This window comes from Chelmon rostratus, chromosome 5 (assembly GCF_017976325.1).
Source record: "Chelmon rostratus isolate fCheRos1 chromosome 5, fCheRos1.pri, whole genome shotgun sequence".
Taxonomy (NCBI): Eukaryota; Metazoa; Chordata; class Actinopteri; order Chaetodontiformes; family Chaetodontidae; genus Chelmon; species Chelmon rostratus.
Window position 1 is genome coordinate 12951225 of NC_055662.1, and position 23695 is coordinate 12974919.

At 41.2% G+C, this 23695-nt stretch overlaps 3 protein-coding genes across 6 annotated transcripts; 2 read left to right on the forward strand and 1 right to left on the reverse strand.

Annotated features, from left to right (window-relative positions):
• The first annotated feature begins 1175 nt into the window (after positions 1 to 1175).
• LOC121606878 (UDP-glucuronosyltransferase 2A1-like) lies at positions 1176 to 5017 on the forward strand. Of its 3 annotated transcripts, none has more exons than XM_041937472.1 (6): positions 1176 to 1899; positions 2119 to 2267; positions 2352 to 2483; positions 3432 to 3519; positions 4166 to 4385; positions 4732 to 5017. In XM_041937472.1, the coding sequence occupies exons 1-6, from the start codon at positions 1176 to 1178 to the stop codon at positions 5015 to 5017; spliced, it is 1599 nt and encodes a 532-aa protein (XP_041793406.1). The 3 variants fall into 3 exon arrangements, with proteins under 3 accessions (XP_041793406.1, XP_041793407.1, XP_041793408.1); XM_041937473.1 differs by having other exon boundaries at positions 1176 to 1815; XM_041937474.1 differs by lacking the exon at positions 2352 to 2483.
• Positions 5018 to 9427: 4410 nt separating this feature from the next.
• On the reverse strand, positions 9428 to 17164 carry LOC121606209. The gene is made up of 16 exons (XM_041936404.1): positions 17122 to 17164; positions 14858 to 16449; positions 14669 to 14764; positions 14053 to 14308; positions 13385 to 13725; positions 13123 to 13266; positions 12921 to 13035; positions 12750 to 12821; positions 12523 to 12663; positions 12254 to 12367; positions 12109 to 12182; positions 11903 to 12007; positions 11543 to 11658; positions 11082 to 11220; positions 10022 to 10142; positions 9428 to 9775 (listed from the first exon to the last, which is right to left on the reverse strand). Exons 1-16 carry the CDS (start codon positions 17162 to 17164, stop codon positions 9687 to 9689), a joined length of 3558 nt encoding a protein of 1185 aa, XP_041792338.1. The 3' UTR covers positions 9428 to 9686.
• Positions 17165 to 17661: 497 nt separating this feature from the next.
• Positions 17662 to 23422, forward strand: poli (polymerase (DNA directed) iota). 2 transcript variants are annotated; one of them, XM_041937269.1, is made up of 10 exons: positions 17662 to 17834; positions 17983 to 18114; positions 18217 to 18381; positions 18745 to 18891; positions 19099 to 19335; positions 19452 to 19630; positions 20006 to 20097; positions 20176 to 20309; positions 20588 to 20814; positions 21775 to 23422. In XM_041937269.1, the coding sequence occupies exons 1-10, from the start codon at positions 17741 to 17743 to the stop codon at positions 22558 to 22560; spliced, it is 2193 nt and encodes a 730-aa protein (XP_041793203.1). In that variant the 5' UTR covers positions 17662 to 17740; the 3' UTR covers positions 22561 to 23422. The 2 variants fall into 2 exon arrangements, with proteins under 2 accessions (XP_041793203.1, XP_041793204.1); XM_041937270.1 differs by having other exon boundaries at positions 17700 to 17839.
• Positions 23423 to 23695: the final 273 nt, after the last annotated feature.

Sequence of the window (23695 nt, forward strand, 5' to 3'; positions counted from 1 at the left end):
TGTCCTGGACTGCCCTCTGGACACCACCGAGGATGTATGTAGGTGAGAGGAGGATGTTAGCAAAGCACTGACAACCCCTCCCACCTCCTGCATGACACAGTGGGGGCCCTCCGTCAATAACAGACTGCTGCATCTGCAAATTTTAAGCAGCCTATTTTTATAGCAATATCTCTGATAGTTCTTTGTGGCAATAAATATATTTGTACATATTGTTTATTTATCCTTTGTATAAAATTTACATATATATAGTCAGCTTTTATTTTGCATTTCTCTATATTTTTCCTAATGCTATTGCCTGCTGCCTGTAACACCCGAATTTCTCCAGCTGGGGATAAATAAAGTTTTACCTTACCTTATCTCATCCGGCTTTGCTGGTGAAAAGGATGTACAGTCTACCTTGCTGGGCCTGCTGCCATCGCAACACAGATCTGGACAAGTGGTAGAAAATGGATGCATATTTTTCATTCTGCTGATTGACCATGCTTACTCATAATTTCTGTGGATATCAATTATGGACTCTAACGAAACTGCCACAAAATGAGCTGAGGTTTTAAGCCCAACACTAAGATCTTACAAAAAGAGCCCCTCAACAAAGCAGACTTTCACAATCCAAGGACTTGCAACAGGACAGCACGTAGATCTGAGGGATGTCTGAGACAATCGACACAAACAAATTCAGGCTCAGGAGGGAATCATGAACAGGAAACTGGTCAAGAAAAGACAAAAACATATAAAAACATTAATCAATGACACATTTACACTCTAGTAAATGTGAGGTGGTCTTAGGTTACATCCACACGAACACACAACTACCTCAGATAACAAGTGTGACAAGCCCATTCAGCTGAAATCATTATGTTGTTGGATCATTTTACTCCATCTCGCTACAGCTAACAAGCAGCATCTAGAGATCTGAAGTCTGTTTTCACTTTGTGGATTTCTAAGACAGGTTAGAGATCCCTCTTAGTATTTAAAGTAATACTGACTGTTAACTTTACAGCTACTACCTTTTACCTCTTACCACTTGCTTTAGCCGGGTGTGTTATCTTATCTGCTATGCTGTACAAAGAGGAGTTACAAGTCAGAGGTCAGCTTTGTGTAGTTAATGTTTTTCAAGGAGTGACATTAAAAAGGGATCAGGCCACAGCAGGCTTTCCACCTCACACAGAGACACCATGAAGCTTGGAGAGCGTCTCTCTGCTTGCATCCTGCTGGTACTTTCTCTGACATGGAGCGCAAATGGAGGCAACATTTTGGTGTGGTACACTGATGGCAGCCACTGGATTAACCTGAAACCTGTGCTGGAGACGCTGATCGACAGGGGGCACCAGGTGACGGTTCTGGTCCCAAGCGCAACACTGTTCATGAACACCAGTGAGCCTTCCAGCTTTCACTATGAACCCTTCAATGTCTCTGTCTCAGTGGAGAATATAAATGAGCTCATGGAAAACTTCCTTCAGTTCACCATGTACGAGATGGATCATATGAGCTACTTGCAGTTTTTCATCAAATTCATCAATCTGGTGATGGACAACGTGCAGTTTATGTTGAAATATTTGGACGGCGTGCTGAAATCGGAAAAAATCATGAAGAGGCTCAAGGATGGAAAATATGACCTTCTCTTGGCTGACCCCATCTACCCTGGCAGTGACTTAACAGCAGATATTTTGGGCATCCCCCTGGTCCTCACCCTGCGCTTTTCCCTCGCAAATAACTGGGAGAGACACTGTGGTAAGCTACCTGCTCCACCATCCTTTGTCCCAGGCGCTATGAGCAAACTCACTGATAAGATGGACTTCACAGAAAGAGTGTGGAACTTCCTCTTCTACGCACTACAAGATATTGTGGTGAGCAACACTTTGTGGAAAGAAGTAGATGGCTATTACTCCAAAGTCAAAGGTGAGTAACAAGAAGCACCATGTGCAACAAAACTTTTCTTACTGATGACAAAAAGTCAGATAATTTAATTTCTTTGGATTCATTACATTGATTTTATATCCAATCACTTTTGACAACAATTTCATATTTTACGTAATTTTGAAAATGAGCTATCTCATCTGAAATACTGGGGATACTGTGAAATGGGCAGCTGTCATCCACTACCACTACTTGTGACAGGAACACCCACCAGTGCCTGTGAGATGATGGGTAAAGCAGACATCTGGTTGATTCGTACCTACTGGGATTTTGAATTCCCTCGTCCTTTCCTCCCGAACTTCAAATTTGTTGGTGGGATCCACTGCAGACCTGCTAAACCTTTACCAAAGGTAGGGCTGTCCGCGCTGTCGCATGCATGCTAAACTAAATGAATTGCTGGTTGGTTTGTATTGACATAGTTACTCTTCTTGCAGGACATGGAAGAGTTTGTGCAGAGTTCTGGAGATGCAGGCATCGTGGTCTTCACTCTGGGATCAATGATCAAGAACATCACCACAGAGAAAGGAAACATGATAGCCTCTGCCCTCGCTCAGATCCCGCAGAAGGTCAGAGGACCTCTATGTGCCAACTTAGAAGTACCTGAATGACCCCGAATCACATTTTTAATGGCACAGTGGTACACTCTTGTCACATTGTAAAACAGTTGCAAGGTAAGATGATCCTTTATTAATCCCACAGTGGGGAAATCTGTGGTGTTACAGCACCTGTGGCCACCTGATACAACTGCTGGCGCCACTATAGTCTGAAAGCCTCAGGCAGGAAGGACCTGCTGTGAGGACTATTTTAAAAAATCTTATTGTAAATAAATTCAAGGAGGCTTTTTAGGTTGTATGTTCCAGTATTATAGTTTGTGAATGCAATGTTATTGCTGACTGTCAACTTGTTCACATGCCACAAATGAAAAAAAAAAAAAAAAGTCACTCCTTGAAACTGCAGTATCAGGTGATGTTATTTAACTGACAAGAACAAAGACAATAAAGATCCCAGTTGGGATGGATTCCCATTAGAAGCAAGGTTCAAGCCTCAAACTGATTTCCATACCACGCTGGCATTCAATGAAACCAACACCTCTCTGGAGGGTTAGATATTAATTAGATGATGATAAGGTAGGAGGTCAACAGTTTTGCAGTTCATATAATGATGTTATAATGATATGGCATTTTTTTTGGATATTGGCACAGGAAATTAGGCAAGAAGAAACCATCAAAAGCATAAAATATATACACCATTTCAAAACATTTGATGGGAAAATTTTAAAGAAATTTGTGCAGCTAACAAATCACCCTGGCTAGGTGCTGTATGTTTACATAAAACCACAAGGTAGGCAGAGATCGACTATTTTCCAAAAAACAATACTCAATACACAATTTTTGCAAAACGCAACTACTAAGTTCATCATTAAGCATTTATTTTTAAATGTACTATTGAGCAGTATATAATTGCATAAAATAAGCACTCTTTCAGTAGAAAAGTGTTTTTATGATTGCTTATAGGTGCTGTGGAGATACAGTGGAGAAAAACCACAGACTCTGGGTGCCAACACCAGAATATACAACTGGATCCCTCAGAATGACCTACTGGGTAAGTAAAACCTTTATAAAGCCTCATGAACAGCCTTTCAAGACTGTAATTCTCAGGACTTCTCGGGGTATCCACCACATTGTTTTTTTATTATCATTTTGTCAGTGCAAAACCCTAAGCAGTTTATGATTTAATTTGTAAATGCAAAAGGAAAACACAAGCAGTGATGGATCAAGTAATCACATTATTCTCCAACTCCATCCTCTCTGCTCTGTGGATGCACCATCAAACCGCTCGCCTCACAGATTGGCTATTCCCTGGAGCAGACAGTAGCACACTGGCCAGACGACTGGAAGGAAGTCTGGCCAGTGAAGGGAACTTTGGAGTTCAGTATCTAGTTATCATTATGGATTTTCACTGACAAAGGTTCATAAAAATAACATTAGTTTAAGTAAAAATATTAAACAACATCACGATAATTAGGCCTAAACATTTTTTTTATGTAATTTAAAAGTCTGGGCTGCAACAGTTTCTGCTCAGAAAAAATCTGGTCCTTGGACAAATACAGTTGAGGACCCCCGCCATGGGGGCTTGTGTGTATAACTGTCGGTCACTATGATTGTTGTAGTCACGTCACACAGAAGTCTTGACTTGTCAGACCTGCCTTGATTGGAAAAAGCAATGTATGTTTCATGAATTTTTTCAGGTCACCCCAAGACCAGAGCTTTCATCACCCATGGTGGCACCAATGGGATTTACGAGGCCATCTACCACGGCGTTCCCATGGTGGGAATCCCCATATTTGCTGACCAGCCAGAAAACATGATCCACATGAAGGCTAAGGGAGCTGCGACTATTGTGGACTTTAACTTCATGAAGACTGAGGACCTTAGAGATGCAATCAATGCTGTCATCAATGACAAATCGTAAGCTCACTAACCTGCACTTGGTTTGTTTTGGAGTATTAAAAGCTATTTTCCTTTCCTTTTTCTGCCTTTTGGGAGAGTTCAAAGTTGATAATGATACAGACTGACGACATGCCATTAGGGAGCCATGGTCTAATGCAGTATGACCGAGTTCCATTACCACCACAGAGTTTCAAGGTCACAATGAGATAACACAACTGGCTGGACTTCCCCTAATGTATTGGCTTGACTAAAACATTCTACCCATCTCCCCCTTCATAGCCACAGCAAAGAAAAAATGCCTAAAAATTGAAAATATATAAATGCATTAACTCACAGTTTCACCCCTGCATATCCACACTCTCAGGTACAAGGAGAATGCCATGTGGCTGTCCAGTATCCACCATGACAGACCAGTCAGCCCTCTGGATGAGGCCGTGTTCTGGATCGAGTACACCATGAGAAACAAAGGAGCCAAGCACCTGAGGGTCCAGGCCCATGAGCTCACCTGGTACCAGTATCACAGCCTAGATGTCCTAGGCCTTCTCCTCGCCATCGTTCTCTTCCTCATACTCCTCTTCATCAAGACCTGCAAATTCTGCTTCCGCAGGTGCTGTGGCCAAAAGGGAAAAACAAAGACAAAGGCTGAGTAACTGAATTGTAATGTAGTTGGTGAAGTTGATGGGCAAAGAAAAAAACAGTTCTGTTGCTCTGAAGCTTGTAATGTACCCACAATGCTCTGCATTGGAATGTGTGGATTGGGATGAGTTATTGTCACTACTTTAAAACAACTTAAAGAAATAACCAATTTTTAAAAAATCTGTTCACAGTGTTAGTGCTATTGTGAAATGCTTCCTTGGAGCAGTCATCTGCATGATAAAGAGGCATTAACTTCAGCATAGACAAACAGCTTGCTTCCCAATATATATGTGGACATTCTTCTTGTTTGCTCCTTCACACTGCTGGACTCAGGGGTGCCACTATGGTAAATAAAACATGATAAAATGCCCTTTAGGGTGCCCCTCCAGTGGAGAAAATGTAATGCAGTGCACGAAGGAATGGGCTTAAAAAGGGGAAAACACATTGCACTGCCCTCTAGGGTTCCAGTGGAGAAAATGTGAGAAAGTGACATCAAGGGTGCCCTTCCAGTCAACACTTGCCTTGAAGTGGAGAAAATGCTATGCAATGCTCTCTTGTGTGCCCTTCCAGTGGAAAAAAGCAATGCAGTACCATACAGGCTGCATATAATAAAGCAATTTTAATCTTCACCAGGGTTTTCGAACTGTTTCACCATAAATGGATCTTTCGGTGTGCTGGTAGTCCACCTCATGAGGAAATCAGTTCACATCAGGAAATCAGTCACATGGCTGCAGATACATATGTTTGATTACTACACATTCAAATTTTGTATGCCAACTATGACCTCCACATTCTGGTTAGTCAGTAAGAATGCATATTATTGAAAGCCTTCCTTTTCACTACTCTGCCATCTGGAACATGGCACAGTTGCTAGATGGCATCCAAATTAATGAGTTAAAACATGAACGATGCACAGGGATACTCCTGAAATAACATTAAAAACATACAGTATACAGTACTGTGCAAATGTTTTAGGCAGGTGTGGAAAAAATGCTGTAAACTAACAATGCTTTTAAAAATAGCAATAATAGCTTATTTTTAAGCTCAATTTACAAAATGCATAGTGAGTGGACAAAAGAAAAATCTAAATCAAGTCAATATGTGGTGTTACTACCCTTTGCCTTCAAACCAGTATCAATTCTTATAGGTATACTTGCACACAGTCAGGGATGTTGTAGGATTATAGTCAGGTGTATGGTCAACCAATTATACCAAACATGTGCTAATGATCGTCAATTTCAAATGTAGGTTGAAACACAGTCATTAGCTGAAACAGAAACAGATGTTTAGGAGGCTTAGAACTGGGTGAGGAACAGCCAAACTCTGCTACCAAGGTGGGTTGTGGAAGACAGTTTCATGTCACAGGTCATACACCAGGGTAAGACTGAGCACAGCAACAAGATACAAGGTGGTTACACTGCCTCAGCAAGGTCTCTCCCAGACAAAGATCTCAAAGCAGACTGGGGTTGAAGATGTGCTGTTCAAGCTCTTTTGAAGAAGTACAAAGAAACAGGCAACAAGGAAACTTAGTGCAGCAGATGAAAAGCACATCAAGCTTATTTCCTTTTGAAATCAGAAGATGTTTGGCAGTGCCATCAGCTCAGAACTGGCAGAAACCAGTGGGACCAAGTTACATCCATCTACTGTCCAGAGAAGCCTGGCCAGAAGTGGTCTTCATGGAAGAGTTGCAGCCAAAAAGCCATACCTCTGACATGGAAACGAGGCCAAGCGACTCAACATATGCACAAAAACACATCAACTGGGGTGCAGAAAAATGGTGGCAGGTGCTCTGGACTGATGAGTAAAAACTTTAAATATTTGACTGTAGCAGAAGGCAGTTGTTCACCGAAGGGCTGGAGAGCGGTACAATAATGAGTGTCTGCAGGCAACAGTGAAGCATGGTGGAGGTTCTTAGCAAGCTTGGGGCTGCATCTCTGCAAATGGAGTTGGAAATTTGGCCAGGATTAATGGTGTCCTCACTGGTGAGAAATACAGGCAGATACTTATTGATCATGTAATACCATCAAGGAGGCATATGATTGGCCCCAAATACATTATGCAGCGGGATAACAACCCCAAACATACAGCCAATGTCATTAAGAACTATCTTCAGTGTAAAGAAGTACAAAAAGTCCTGGAATTTATTGTGTGGGCCCCACAGAGCCCTGATCTCAACACCATCAAGTCTGTTTGGGATTACATGAAGAGGCAGAAGGGTTTGAGGAAGCCCACATCCACAGAAGATCTGTGGTTAGTTCTCCAAGATGTTTGGAACAACCTACCAGCAGAGTTCCCTCAAAAACTGTGAGCAAGTATGCCTAGAAGAACTGATGCTGTTTTGAAGGCAAAGGGTGGTCACACCAAATATTGATTTGATTTAGATTTCTCTTTCGTTTGTTCACTGGATTTTGTTAATTGATAAAAATAAACTACTAACACTTCCATTTGTGAAAGCAAGTCAGGTGATTGTGGAGGCCAGGTCATCTGACGCAGCACTCCATCACTCTACTTCTTGGTCAAATAGCCCTTACATAGCCCAGAGGTGTGTATAGGGGCATTGTCCTGTTAAAAACAAAAAGAATGGTCCAACTAAGATGAAACCAGATGGGATGGCATGTCGCTGCAGGATGCTGTGATAGCCATGCTGGTTAACTGCGCTTTGAATTTTGAATGAATCACCAAGAATGTCACCAGCTAAGTCCACCCACAACATAACACCTCCTCCTCCATGCTTCACTGTGGGAACCAGACATGTTGATACAATCTGCTCACCTTTTCTACTTACTCTCTACTTCTACCATAATATAAAGTATCACAGTAATCAAAGGCTCTTAACTGTGTACCAGCCATACTTCTGCACAACACAACTGATGGTCTCAAACATTAAAAAGGCAAGAAATTCCACAAATTAACTCTTGCTAAGGCACACCTGTTAATTGTAAACCATTTTAGGGAACTGCCTCATGAAGCTGATTGAGAGAATATCAGGAGTGTGCAAAGCTGTCATCAAATCAAAAGTTGGCTACTTTAAAGAATCTAAAATATAAAACATATTCTGGTTTGTTTAACCCTTTTTTGTTTCCTACATAATTCCAGTATGAATCTACAATGTAGAAAGTAATAAAAATAAAGAAAAACCATTGAGTGAGAAGGTCTGTCCAAACTTTTGACTGGCAGTGTAGGTTCATAAAACTAACATTAAGTCAAAATATTAAACAACAATATGCTAATTAGGCCTTAATTTTTTTTTTTTTTTTTTTTTTAATGTTATTTGAAAGTCCGGGCTGCAACAGTGTCTGCTCAGAAAAAATCTGGTCCTTGGACAAATACAGATGAGGACCCCCACCATGGGGGCTTGTGTGTATAACTGTCGGTCACTATGATTGTTGTAGTCACGTCACACAGAAGTCAACACATGTGCTAAAACAGCCTGCCTTGATTGGAAAAAGTAATGTATGTTTCATGAATTTTTTGGTGCCCTATCAGGTCACCCCAAGACCAGAGCTTTCATCACCCATGGTGGCACCAATGGGATTTATGAGGCCATCTACCACGGCGTTCCCATGGTGGGAATCCCCATATTTGCTGACCAGCCAGAAAACATGATTCATATGAAGGCTAAGGGAGCTGCGACTATTGTGGACTTTAACTTCATGAAGACTGAGGACCTTAGAGATGCAATCAATGCTGTCATCAATGACAAATCGTAAGCTCACTAACCTGCACTTGGTTTGTTTTGGAGTATTAAAAGCTATTTTCCTTTGCTTTTTCTGCCTTTTGGAAGAGTTCAAAGTTGATAATAATACAGACTGACGACATGCCATTAGGGAGCCATGGTCTAATGCAGTATGACAGAGTTCCATTACCACCACAGAGTCACAATGAAGGTCACAATGAGATTACACAACTGGCTGGACTTCCCCTAATATATTGGCTTGACTAAAACATTCTACCCATCTCCCCCTTCATAGCCACAGCAAAGAAAAAAATGCACAAAAACTGAAAATATATAAAATGCAACTCACAGTTTCACCCCTGCATATCCACATTCTCAGGTACAAGGAGAATGCCATGTGGCTGTCCAGTATCCACCATGACAGACCAGTCAGCCCTCTGGATGAGGCCGTGTTCTGGATCGAGTACACCATGAGAAACAAAGGAGCCAAGCTAAACTCCTTGTCATCTACACGACAAGGTGTTTCACTTGTTTTGTCCCCATAAACTTGCACTCCAATACATAAGGACATTCTTACTCCTTACTTGCTTTATGTATCACCTGTAGTGACTTTAATTGCTGACAGGTGTGCTAATTTGCATAAATGCACCTGAAGCCAATCTGACATTAAAAGCTGAATGTTTATTGGCCAGTTTAAATTTGTGGGCTGAAACAAAGAACACACACAAAGGGATTTCATTCTGCGCTTTTACTTAATACTTATGACACCTCTCCCCTTCAGGTTTTTTAGCACACAACAGCACAAACACCAATATTCATACAGACACATGGGCTGCAAATTAAAATTGAATATACAGAAAAAAAAACTACATTAACACAAATCCAGAAGTGACGTAATTAAAAAAAAATATATATACAGCCCACCCATGTAATCAGAACAAAGCCAAATAGCTACACACAAAAAGATGTGACAGTCAATTCCATAACTGCTTTTTATTTTATTTCCATCATTTTTTCAGTTTTCCATCTTCTTTGACCTTCCATAACATAAGCTCCATGCAGGCGGCAGCATCTTCTGCAGTGTCATGGCCACAAACTAGGAAAAACATTGATATAGTATATTTTAAAGTGTATACAATTTAAAAAACAAAAAACATTAGCTATGAATCAGTTACACTGTTGCAAATGCATTTATTGGTTTTTACACTCAAATTTGTAGCTATTTTATGATCCATTTCTTTATTTCAATTTTGTTTCAGATTTGTGGTGAACTTTAAAATGAATGCAAAATCAAATAAAACAAACACTTGTATGGTGGCTGTGGTTATCCATAATGACCCACCACTCTCTTGAATGATCCTCCTGAGGTACTCAGCAGTGAGGCTATTGAGGGTCAGCTTGTGAGGAGCTCCAAGACGGTGAGGGAAAACCACTGATGTGTCCACCACCATCCCATGAAGCAACTGCAGTGAGTAGGAAGATATCTGAAGCTCTTACTACTGGGGCTAGCGTCTTTGACATGAAACTTAGTCAGCAATCATATAGAAGATGTACAAGCCAAAAAAAAAGTTCATCCATCTCTGGGTGTGGCACTCCAGCAAGCATGGGGCCCAAAATGACTTCCCTCACCTTATGTGAAGCACAACTTTTTATTCACTTTTAGGATGGCAACTAATGGTTAAGACATCATATCAATGCCAGGGTACCTTAGACTTACAAGAACTGGAAGAATCCCAATCCATTGCAAACACTGCTACAAAAGTGGGTCACTTAATGCCAGCTCGCAATTGTTAACCCATTATGTCCATTATAGAAAACATGGGACCACACTTCCTCTTGGTCAGTGCGGTTACGTGTCTGACATTTCCTCATTTACGAGACTGCTTCCCTTGACAGATCAAAGTATTGACTTTCAACAACTTTCAAATCTCTATAATAGCTGAGTAAAGCTTGTGTTCAACCCTCCATGACCCCAAAGTTTGTTCTTTCCCATGAGGAATTTAGATCTATGTTAATACTTGTTCCAATCAAGTTAATAAAAATATAATAAAAAGCTCACTTCCTCATAAAGCAGTCATGTGTGTGCTGCATGTAACTGTTGCTGGATGATCCCAACACAAAAAGGGTTTAAAAAATTCCCTAAAAACAAATAGAAAACATGGCATCCAAACGAACAGTAGGTTAGAACATGAACTAAGCACAAGGACAATCCTGGAAAGTTTTTTTGCAGGGAAATTGTGGTGGCCACCCTGAATGTGACTGGCTTTCTGTTACAAACCTGTTCTTTTATGCAAACAACTTGGTTTTGAAAATCTTAGCCTTGTTTAAACTCACAGGTTAGTCAGGATTGCAGCAGACATGATGTTGCTGTGAAAGAACAATGTTGGAAAAAGCTTAGTCACCTTCAGGGCACAGAGGTCCGTTTCCAGGCCGTGTCCAATCACAATGGTGTCGGCACTAATGAAGCTCAGTAAGGTCTCCTGAACCTCTCTGAGCGTGGTGTGGTTACCCTTCACGTCTTCCTCACTGATGCCTGAAAACCTTAACAAGTGTTGCAGGCTATCAATAGAACAGTTGGTGGATTAAAAATACACTGATAGAAACAGTATTTTCACTTCATTTTATCACCCTGTATGTAATGATCAGCAAACATTATACTAGTTACATTGTCATGCAAGACTCCAGTGCCTTTCAGCTAGTGGCAAGACCATTTGCTTCAACTGTGTATTTCTATATTTCCTCTTTAAATTCTCATTCAAGACACAGTGCAAGGGCTTTCATTTTTAGGTGCTTGCCAGTTTTCATATGAGGTTTGGGTTTTTGCCAGAGGGTGAAGACAGAGTACAGTATCTAATTGCATTACCTGGTGTTATAGTCGATGACCTCATTATCAGGTCTAACGAAGGTGTCATAAATGACTTGCAGACTAGAGTTGACCAGCGTCACTCTGGACAGCTCCAGACCATGAATGGTATAACACTATGAAGACACAAATTAACACGTGTTTTCAGTGCATATGAGCTCAGTATCAAACATATATATTGTGCTATATTATATAAATCTATATCGCTTTAAAAGCAGTCCTTCCAGAATAAATAAAATTAAAGGATCTGGTGTTAAAGAATTTTTCATTTGATCTGTCAATCATCCAACCTTCACTGCCCACTTTAAAAATCATACGTTTGCACTCGTGTATCACCAGTTTTAGTCATGATCTGTTCACCATTTCACAATCCAAAGAGTAGACCCCAGGACAGCTGGTATCGGAGACTGATCTTGGGACAGTTGAGACAAATCCATCCAGGCTGAGGGAGTCATGGACATGCAACTTTTGTAGAAAAGAAAATTGTGAATTTACCCGCTGGCACATTTGAGGAGGTCTTGGGAAATAATTAAAACATGGAATAATCCAAATCCATCTTTTCCTACCTTGAACACCTGACATCCAGGTGCTCCCATGACTCCCTCACAGCAGCTGTAGCGGGTCTCAACTCCACCTGGCACTGAGTAAGGTGTACAGTAAATATTTTGAAGCATACAGGATGTTTTTAAAGCTTAACTAAAGTACACTCACCTTTACTCTTAACACCTTTCCCATAGTGGTAATTACACTCCTCCTGACGGATGTGTTTGCCTGTTTGGCTCACAAAGTATGTAGCCCCACATCGACAGCAGATCCTCTTCAAGGCTTTAACCAACAAAACAGGAATAGTACAACACCAGACTGAAATGCGCTGAGATAAGAAACCCTCATTGAAGCACAAGTCAAGTGTGCCCTCTAGTGATACAATATGAGAATAGCATAAAGTGGTCTTACAGTGGGCATGTGACAATTTCACTTACCCTCTGGGTTGCCTTTCTTATTGTCAGCAAAAAGAACAGCACAACCAGGTTTCTCTGGGTGCTGGACAGGATAGTTGCTCTCAATCAGCTTTTCCTCAGTCAAAATATAGTCCTTCAAACTCTCATAAAATGCCATATCATCTGCTGGAAATACAAATTTACTCAGAAGCTGTCAATATATTTGAATGAAATGACAAATGCATTCAAAGGAAACCAATTCACCTCACCATTTCCTTTAAAATTCTTCTGGTTAAGTGGAATGTTGCCTTTGAATCTTTGGCTGCTGACTTCACTTCTACCTGGACCAGAAAAATATAGATGATTACATATAACTAAATAATATCTTGTATCACATAATTTACACATTTCATCAAGTTTGAGATTTCCTGAGATTAGACCTTTAGCAGCAACAGCACTTTGGTTCTTCAGCCTCTTCAGTGCATTCACTGCAACGCTCTGATATCTGAGTTTGTTCACACTGCGATTATACACAGCCCTCTCTTCAGCAAGTGCCTATCAACAATAACAGGGGCTTGAATTAAATTCTTATCTTGGACTGTAGTTTGTCAGTGAGGATGATACTAAGTGGCACAAGCTAACCTTATCAAAGGCATCATTGGCACTGGCTGCTGTTTTTAGGAACTCCTCCGTGAACATGTTGACATAACGCTGCCGGATGTCATGCGGCACTTTGTCTTTGGCGGCCTCACACTGCTGCTTCAACTTACGTTTAGTAGGCACTGGCTAAAAAGAAATTCATTATTAATATTCAACTGATGAAACATGTCTAACTCACACCAGGCGCACATCTAGCTCAAGCCTTTGAAAACGGCCCCAACAAAGGCTGCAATTCACTTCTCACCTTAACAGCTGCATGAACAGCAGCCTGAGGAGTCGTGGAAGCCGCAGAACTTGAATGTGCCAACGCAAAGGCAGAGGTCAGCGAAGGTTTACGTGCCAGCGCGGGAATGAGCACAGGAGCTGCTGTGCGGCACCTTTGCAAAGGGGCACCTGTAGCTGAATGGTATGTTTGTTTCACAGCAACAGTCCTCATCTGCACTTGACTGATTGGGGTTAGCACTGAGGTAACTGAACTGGAACTGCAAGTAACAGGCAGAGAGAAGGTGCCTTCTGGGACAATCAAGTGCAAGTTGTTGCCCACTTTGATCACAGCATTTCCCAAAGGTATGCAGTTAATGTAAGCTGTGGAATAAGACAAAAACACACATGCAGATGTGATGCATTCAGTCAAAGCTACTAAAAGACACCACAAGAAGAAGTTTTGACAGAAATGCTACTTGATCTACATATATTATAAGACAAGGCTGGTCTCAAGATGCTTTACTGGTAAAATGTCAGTGTCAAATGTAAAGACAACAGACAGCATAAAAGTTATAACTTAAATTTCAAAAAGACTTAAACTTTTGTATTAGACAATGACATGCATTGTTTTTTCCACAATTTATTTTACTTTTGTATTTGGACACTATTTGATGTTTTCTAAGTATAATAAATAGTAAACCTGCTTACCATTTTGCACAGGAGCAGGCTGCAGGTTGTCAGGGGTTTGAGCTACAGGAGAAGATGCACCCTGTGTCTCTGGCCTCCTCTGACAGCTTGAGGAAATAAAAGCCTGTCCACCTTTACCTGAAGCAGCCAGCATGGAGGCTCTCTGCTGTACCTGCTGGATATTGGAGATGGAGGGGTGGGAGGCAAATCCTGACACTACAGGCCTCTCTAGGGGAACCAACACTTGTGGCTGAGGTCTGCTCTTAGCCACTGGCTGCTGAACAGTGCAGACAAATCAAAAACATGCTTAATTATAATTTAGGCCCAGAGAAAAGAGGCAATTGTGAAATATTCATCTTATATTTCAATCTATGGTTAAGTATATTGTGCCATATATTTCAACATGATTGCATAAAGATGGCTTCTTTGATCAATTTGAAAACAAAATGTCTGTTTTACATTGAAACAGTAACAGGTACATCATGTTTTCATAAATTCTTAATTTAAAATGAAAAAAGTGTTCTTAAAGCAATTTTATAGGATTTTTACAGAATTTCACAGTGTGAGAAAAGATAGGAGTGCCACCTCCATATATGAAGACTTAAGATTAGCCAGGATATGTGTATGTTGCATGTACCTCTGTAAGTTTGGCTTCATGAGCTACCCTCTTCTTTCCTGGCAGTGTTTGGGGTTGGACGTTAAGCTCCGGTTTCTCCACATTCACAGCTCCAACCTAAACATGACAAGGTAAGGACAAAGAACTAGGACACTTCCAGAATGTGGAAGAAATTTTGTCTTGGCTCTGGACTGTCAACAGCATACTTACAGACACATCTGGCTGCTCATCACTTCCCTTATCCTCATTTGCCTTCATAAAGATCCTGTAGCATTCCTCCATGGGGTCACTGTCAGACAGCTCAATTTCTGAATAGTTGAGCTGATCGTCATCAGAGCTGGAATCAGTGATTATAACCGTGTTATCCACCTTCTCCAAAGGTTGCTCAGTTGAAGTGGATGATGATTCAGTTTTGTCTGTCAAACTTGGTACTGATGAACTATGCGGAGCCCAACTTTGGCTCCTGCCTGAGATGGGTTCTGCCGGCTCCAGGTAGCTCTCATGTGAAACGTGGTTAACAGCAGCTTTTCCCTGCATCTCTATTGAAATTTTGCTTGATGTTTTCTGGCTGTGCGGCAGCACTGATGGTGCACATGTTGCATAAGACCATTGATTACCAACTCTGTTCTGAGCTGGTAGCTCTGTTGTCTGGGCTTGTTTGGTGTGTTGCCTGCATGGTGAGACGGAGTCAGCAGCTGGATCTTCATAAAAAAGTGAACTGTTTGGTGGAAAATTATATGGCTGCAGTGGATTCATTTTCTCAACACTATGGGGCAGGTGACACTTAGGCAATTGAACCTGAAATGTGTCTTCTTCCTTTTCAACCACCAGGTTGTTCCAGTTTTGATCTTGCTGGTCTTTGGTGGCAGACAGACTAACAGGTTCAGGACTTTTCTCCGTTACGGTTTCAGCAAATTCAGTAATTTTCTGGCTTTTTCTTCCCAGGTCTTCTAAACATCCAGTTAAGTCAACTACACTCCTATTAACTGGTATATTTTCACATCCTTCGTTCTCAAGATTAAACAGACCTTGATTGTTTTCAGCACAGCAATTACTATAAACTCTATTTTCTTCTACCGTTGATGTAACCTTGCACACCTTAACATTTGCGCGGCGCAGTGGTGGAGAATTAAGTAAAACAGCTGCTGTTTTCACCTCCTTCAATTCAACTACTTTATCCTGGAGGGATCTGCCAACAACAGAATCATCAGGTTTGTGAACTCGCCTTCTCTTTTTGTCAGGCGAGGAAGGAATGTCTATAATCAAGACATCATCTTCATTCAGGTCATCAAGTGGCTCTGGGGATGGCAATCTGGAAAGCTGAGCCTGATATGTGACTGGCTTCTTTTGGTCACAAGGTACAGCGTTTTTTGATCTTTTCAAACACTGTCCATTTTTTACTTTTTGCTCTTTACCCGATGAGTTGTAAGACCGCAAGTCAGCAGAAAAGTTGGACAGAGGGTCATATTCCAAATCAGTCCTTGGTTTTGAGTTGTCAACTACGTACTTCCTTGGTCGGGAGTATGTTTTAGTAAAGTCTGTGTATGATGACAGTCCACACAAACCTGTGTCTACGTTTTTACCTGCAGCCTCAGATTTGGAAACAGGTAAATCAGGCACAGTATTTCTGCTGTCTGCCTGTACAGTCTGGTAGCGTGACAATCGCCTTTGCTCCTGCTCCACCTCGTGTCTTACAGTTTCAATCTCTTTGTTGATACGCTCCAGCTCCTGAAGGCAGTCTTCATTAGCCTCATCATTCACAGGTGCTCCACAGCCAGCATGCGGATAATCATTCTGAACTCCTGTTCCAAAGGAATATAAAATAGAACTTACTAGCATTAGTGATATGGTCAATAATACAGGGCGAGACTGGGTTAAATATATAGAAGCAGTGGGGAGTGCTGGTGTGGTGACCTGCAGCTGCGTGCAAGAGCAAACATCTTTAATGTTACATTTCCATCATCGAATTGTTTTAGTCTGCTTTTAGGTTTAAAAACTAGCTTAACTTGGCACAAATTGCTCCTTAAGATATGAATTAAGTATTTTGAATCGAACTGGTTGCACGGCAACAACCAATAATGAAATAATTAAAAAAGAAATTCATTTTCCTTACCTGCCTTGAGAATTATTGACCTACAAATGTGCTTAATTGTAATACTGCATAAATTATTATATAATCACAGATCAGGAAACAGGATGGCCGAATTACCTTAGGAGAAAATATGGTACCATTCAACTTTAGGTAGATTAACCCTTACTTGAAGGCAAAAGACGTGCAAGTCAAGTGTTGAAAAGTGAGTTGCTTCATCTTCAGACAAATTATTTAACCCACGTCTAATCCAATTTACTTTTAAGCCATACTTTGTTTCTTAAAAGTGTGTATGCAATTTAAAAGTCAACAGGCCACATTAACAATACAAGCTAACATAACTGCAGCTGGCTAGCATAACGCTAAATTACCTCGAAACACTGACCTGTACAACCTACTATCCGTGAGTTGTAGGAGGCATCAAACATATCCCGCAAGTCCGTGACATGTTTGTACAAACAGTGTGGCCTCTCACAGTGTTCTGAGAAAGGACAATTTATATCAGCAAAAAGACCAGACGAGGGAAACATGGGTAAAAACGCCACTTCTCTCGATGCGCCAAACCGTCTGAATTAGCTGTTAGCTACCGAATTTTCGGTCTGCGGTCCCGCAGGTGGAGCGTCCAACTGAACTTCAAGTAACGCCAGCCTCAAATTTATAGGCTCTGCTCAGGTCGCGAGACGACCGTTAAAATCGTTAAAATTATGTTCGTTCGTTCGTACGTTTCCCTAAATATGTATAATTTTGGGGAGATAAAACTAATTTAATTTGCGCAAAAATCTAAAATATTTCGAGCAACGAGAGTTTAATCAGTTGGCTGTGGTTGATTGTGTCGCAGTAATCCCTCCTCGCCGGCAGATGGCGTTGCTGCACAAACCTGAACTGGGACCTACAGCGGCAGAGTGTTTTCTCACTACCTGGTACACTTTCCACACAGGAAACGCAACGACAGCTGTCTAATCTGGCATATTAACATACACAAAGCACATAAGATTCACATTGAAATGGATAGGAGCGAGGATGAGATGGAAGAGGATGAAACCGAATGGAAGAACAGTTTCGTGGATTCAGTCCCTCTCTGCACCGCTACTGCTTCTGGTAAAGTACGAAAACAGGGAAGCTTGAATCTGTGAAACTGCCTGAAACTATACAGTTTCTTTTGGATTTCAGTTGCTTTTGACGTAAGATACCCGACTCTAACTATCAGCTATCTGTATGCGTCAGATGGTAATAATTGTACGTGTAGTTTCAGGTTCAAGTCTGAAGAAAGTGTCAGGACCAAAACCTGCACACAGAGTGATCCTGCACTTTGACCTGGACTGCTTCTATGCTCAGGTGGAAATGATCAGAAATCCGGCGCTGAGAGAAGTCCCTTTAGGTAAATGATTCACTGTAATAGTTCCTCTATGGCGGATTAAAAAAAGTTGACTCAGATGTGTTTCCTGAATATTTTTTGTGGACATACTTCTCCTATCATCAGGTATTCAGCAGAAAAACATCATTGTCACCTGTAATTATGTGGCAAGGGAGCTGGGTGTCACCAAGCTGATGTCTCTTACTCATGCTAAGGAGAAATGTCCTCAGCTGGTGCTGGTGAATGGAGAAGACCTGACACACTACAGAGAAATGTCCTATAAAGTGACAGGTAGGCAGGAGCAGCACATCACACAGGGATGCTCCACAAATAATGCCGGATTCTTCACACAAAATTGAACGTTTAGTATTTATAGAGGGAAATAAAACACTCAAAAGACAAATGTTGCATTGCATCTCATCTCTTATTTGTGGGTCCAAAAAGAAGACATATTGCATTTGAGTAAGGAGTACAAGTGTCATTCTTTTCTCGACATCTGTTGCCATGCTACCACTATTATTATTACCTCTGCTTTCCCTCGTTTACATATACATCATAACTACAGGTTAATGCAACAAGTTTGCGCCAACATCATGTATATTTCTGTTGTTCTGTGTGTTCATCTTTCTTTACCTTTTCTTGGCCACCATCTAGAGCTGCTGATGTCCTACAGTCCGCTGGTAGAGAGGCTTGGATTTGATGAAAACTTCATGGACATCACAAAGATGGTAGAAACAAGACTGGCAGAGACACCAGAATCTAACAGCTTTTCATTTAAAGGACATGTCTACAACCATCTCAGTAAGTCACCTTGGTGCCTCTGGTGTGAACTTGGTGCCTCTGTACATCCTCTGTACATCTGGCTCATGGAAACCAGGAAATGAGTTGTGAAACAAGCCAAGATGTTAAACCTTGTGAAATATTTGCATGGCACTCTCAGTTTCTCACCACCCCTCAGTTTTCACACCCACACATAACATGAATTTCTGTTTTTCCTTTCCTGCTAAGGTGCAGTTGTTGGAGCTAGTGATCATCCAAGGTTGGCTTTAGGTTCACATATTGCAGCAGAGCTGAGAGAAGCCATCCACAGCAAACTGGGTCTGACTGGCTGTGCTGGCATTGCCACGAACAAGCTACTGGCCAAACTGGTGTCAGGCACCTTCAAACCCAATCAGCAAACCTCCCTGCTGCCAGAGAACATCGCTGACATCATGGACTCCCTGAACTGTCTCCGCCAAGTGCCTGGTATAGATGCTCAGCTTATGTACAACTATTTTTCTAATCCCTAGCTCTTTCGTGTGTCTTCGGCTTCTATCGGGTATCCCCAACGGTAAACTTGTGGTCCTGTCATGTATTTTTAGGGGTCGGTCATCAAACTGCTAAGAGACTTCAAGCCCTGGGATTGGTCAGTGTGAAAGACTTACAGCTCTTCCCACTGACTGACTTGGTGAGAGAGTTTGGAGGACCTAGTGCTCAGCGCTTCAAGAATCTGGCCCTTGGTGTTGATGACTCACCTGTCACCCCTACTGGGGCACCTCAGGTAGGCTAGGAAATTACCAGTGTCTTTGTAAAGTGTTTTACATGTATACATATAGAAGTATGTTGAGAATCGGTGTAAGCAGGGGTTGAATTGGGCTGCAGCCCACTGGAGCTCAGCTTGACCACCTGACATCCAAACTGCTACATTACCTTCTCCTTGGCCCGAGACATCCACTTTCAGACACTGTCAGACTGTTATTTTGTGGTGAAGCATTAAAATAAATTACATGCAGAAAATTCAACATCTCTCTCCAGAAACAGTGATTGTTACTCAATCCACAGAACACAACACAACATGAACATGGCTGATATTTGACGTAAGAATTTGATACATTACCATATATTTTCCTTAATTATCATCCTCTTCATGTTTCAGTCTCTGAGTGATGAAGACTCCTTCAAGAAAATATCATCAACTAAAGACGTTTTGGAAAAGATCCAAGAGCTCCTGAGCAGTCTGGTGGAGAGGTACTTTGTCAGCTGTTTAAAATCACTAAAGTAATTGATTCCACTCAATCTAATTCTTGGCATCTGTTTGAAAATCAGGATGCACAAAGACGGCAGGCAGCCACACACCTTCCGGCTTACCATCCGCAGATGCTCAGCGACCAACAAGTGGTTCAGTCGGGAGAGCCGGCAGTCCCCGATCCCCAACCACACAGGACAGAAGATCACCTCCGGTGAGCTCACGAGTACTGTAATATCCCAGCTGTGTGAGCTCAGGATGGCGTATGTAGACACTTTATCAGGGTTTCCACTCACCGTTAAAATACTTGAAATTGTGTTTATATGTGAGAAATAAAGTGAAGCCTTTAGCCTCTATAATGACTAGTATTGTTTGCCTTTACATCTTAAACTGTGCCAATTCTCCTTAAACAATTGAGATCATTCTCATCATCTCCATATCCTGGTGTCCAAAACTGCCATGAAAGCATTATTTTCTGTATTGTCTCTATAGGCAGCAGTGATGAAGCTGTGGCCCAGCTGGTCCCGTTGGCCATGAAGCTCTTCCACAAGATGGTAGACAGCAGCGCCGCCTTTCACCTCACCCTCATTAACGTTTGCTTCAGTAACCTGCAGACCAGGGGAGCAGCTGCCACCAGCGGAAAGGGCTCCATAACATCTTTCTTCACACAGCAAAGAACGTCTCCCAGAAAAACACAGATCTGCCCAACACAGAGCCAGGTAGTACAGTAAAGTAACACAGTGTGATCCAACTAGTTACTGTTCAGAGAGTGGTGTCATCATCAGGACATCATCTCCAATCCTTGAAAAGTTTTTAAGAAGCACTGAATTCAGTTTTCTCAAAAATTCTTAATTATTTTCTTAAATATTTTCTCATAATGCTTGTTATGAAAGGTTTTTTGTTTCTGATTTTGGACTGTTGGGAAATGTTGTACAACTATAAATTAAACGTGGGGTTGTTGTTGGGCTGCAACTAATAGCTATTTTCATAACTGATTAATCTGTTGAGGTTTTTTCCATTAGACAATTGTTTGGTGGCATCTGAAAATAACTTTTTTTTTTTTCCAAACAGTCCAAAATCCAAAGGTATTCAGTTTACTTTTATATTTTCCTGTCTGCTGTCTCCTGCTCAGTTCAGTTGACTTTTCTCAGCATCTCCGTGCACCAAGGAGAGCAGAATCTTGTGTTTTTTGCAGGATCTGGTCAGTGCAAACACGCTATTTTTGGCAAAATTTTAAATGCGACATGTAGACCAAAGTGGTCTTGATCAAATGGTACTGTTTTATGGTTATATTTGTTTTTTTATTCTGACGCAAGCATTCGTAGCACATGATCCGTTCAAGAAATGTCCGACCTTTGAAAATCTGCAGATAATTTCTGTTTTTACAGTGTCTGGCTATGATAAACAGTGTTATTTTGGCTTTTTTACCTTCTTTTTTTTAAGAAAATGTGCCTTGAAAACCTGCTGTCAGGTTGTGGGGTTCAGATGGTTAAAAAGTCTCAAAGAGTATTAAATTTACCTTGGTTAACCCTGCAGAGACACTGCTCCATGCTTATTATGCTGAAGAGATCTTATTTTATTAATTGACGCTGTGATCTGTGAAGAATTTTCCCTTCTCAGAAATGGTGCGTCAGTACTCCTGAAATAATTTGTGCTCCTCCTCTTTAATTTTCCAATAGGATGATTCCTCTCAGAAAGGGGATATTCACTGCATGGATCATCAGTTCAGCCCACACAGCGTGATTACTCGACGTACCTCACAAAAGACAGTAACCACAAAAAGCCCATGTTGCTCTGAGGCAGCATTACATGGGTTTAAAAGAGAACAAAGCCTTGCTGTTGCTGTAGAAGACCCTCCGCTTCAGACAGTATCATGCAACACAGTGAGGTCAGACTTTGATGAAAAAGATGACACAATGACAAATCGATTGCCCCCAAATGTTGACCCTGAAGTGTTCAGGCTTCTCCCTGAGGAAATCCAGAAGGAGCTGTTATCTCCTGCGTACACAAACTCTGTCCCCAGCACTTCGAGCTCAGTCACAGTCACTGATGCCCCCCACATAACAAAAAACAAGACTCCACAGTCATTTACAGACTCTCAAAATATCAAAGCCATAAAAGAGGCTTCGAATAAATTGGATTCATTGGACAGGCTGGTCACCGTGAATCACCAGAGTCCTGAGGGCACAAGTGCGTTTCCAGGAGAAAATGTCATGGGAGAAGGGAGACTGTCATTCCCCTGGTCTTCTGACTGTGAGTTCCCAGGAAACGTTGACCCAAAGGTGTTTTCTGAGCTTCCGCTGGATGTTCAGAGAGAGTTGATGTCTGAATGGAAGCAACAGAAGCCGGTCCTGAAGACCACCTCGTCCAGGAAACCAGGGAGGAGCTTGATGACCAAAGACAGAAAAGCTGCAGGAAAAGGCAGTCAGGCAAACAATTTGTTGAAGTATTTCAAACCCAGTTAGAGAGGGACAAGTGATTTCTCTCAAAGAAGATCTTTTTTTTCTTACTGTTGTGATGTGATGTACACAGGAAGCAAACAAAACAGATAACACACTGAACAGTATTCTACAATAGCCCAGTTAGATGTCAGTTAATGGAATGTTTTAGAACTGTTTTCATGACACCTTTGGACCTCCATACACAAATGTTTAATATTATGTTGAATAGCAGTTGAAAATATATGTCAGCTTCAACGGAAGTTTAATAGAAGCAAAGTAACATTATTTACAGATGTACAAATTGGCCAGATAGTCATTGATATGTGATGCATCACTCATAAACAGCAGAATAATATAAGTCTCAAAAAACAATGCCCAAAATAACAACAACAAACAACAAACTGCATTGGAAAAAGAGAAAAAGTAGTTACAATTAGATCCACACTAGCACTAACTGACAATTAATTCTGACATCAACGACTGAGTTAGTTTATGGAATAAACTACAGTGTTCAAAACAATTAGGTTTGAGTGGAAAAACTTGCAAGCTTTCACCCACCTCTCAGCAGTGGTTGAATACTATCAGGACCTTGATTTTGATTTTGATCCAAGTCCATATTCATCTTAGGTTTTTTTGGTGAGGTGTTTCTGTTTTTTTGTCCACCCCTATATATCAGCATTGCTATGCACATTAGTTGCCTTTTAGGAAATAAGAATATAAATTTTTTTTATAAAAAGTTGGTATTGATTTCAAAACATCTACAGACTGTTTGCTTTTGTTGTGCTTTGATCATTATGTGTGAAATCTCCCTTTCTGGGACCTCATTATGCGAACCTTTGTAAACATGGATCAAAGAAAAGTTCAAATAAATTACAAAATATTAAGAGGAACCTGAATTAAGTCTTCAGTTTCTTTGCTTTCGTATTTTTTTTTACATTGTTTAGGGAAGCAGGATTACTTGGCTGAGCCTTGGGAAGTTGGGCCCGTGCCTTGGTTGGACGATTTCCACTGGAATCCACAGAGGCTCACATTATTCGTCAACAAGGGCCACAGTCCAGTTTTCAAAGAGCCTTTTTTTCCCCTCATGAGAAATACCAGAAAACACAAGGTCTGTAAGTGCAACCCCACTTGGCTCTCACTGGCATGAAACTCCTCCCTG

Bases quoted from the DNA above. Each gene is read 5' to 3' on its own strand.
- LOC121606878 (XM_041937472.1), top strand. From the start codon at position 1,176: ATGAAGCTTGGAGAGCGTCTCTCTGCTTGCATCCTGCTGGTACTTTCT. The intron at 3,520-4,165 runs GTAAGTAAAACC...GAATTTTTTCAG, and splicing joins CCCTCAGAATGACCTACTGG to GTCACCCCAAGACCAGAGCT. The intron at 4,386-4,731 runs GTAAGCTCACTA...CCACACTCTCAG, and splicing joins GCTGTCATCAATGACAAATC to GTACAAGGAGAATGCCATGT.
- poli (XM_041937269.1), top strand. From the start codon at position 17,741: ATGGATAGGAGCGAGGATGAGATGGAAGAGGATGAAACCGAATGGAAG. The intron at 18,892-19,098 runs GTAAGTCACCTT...TTTCCTGCTAAG, and splicing joins ACATGTCTACAACCATCTCA to GTGCAGTTGTTGGAGCTAGT. The intron at 19,336-19,451 runs GTATAGATGCTC...ATGTATTTTTAG, and splicing joins CTGTCTCCGCCAAGTGCCTG to GGGTCGGTCATCAAACTGCT.
- LOC121606209 (XM_041936404.1), bottom strand. From the start codon at position 17,164: ATGTTTGATGCCTCCTACAACTCACGGATAGTAGGTTGTACAG. The intron at 14,765-14,857 runs GTAAGTATGCTG...TGTCATGTTTAG, and splicing joins ATGAGCAGCCAGATGTGTCT to GTTGGAGCTGTGAATGTGGA. The intron at 12,183-12,253 runs GTGAGTGTACTT...CACCTTACTCAG, and splicing joins GAAAGGTGTTAAGAGTAAAG to TGCCAGGTGGAGTTGAGACC.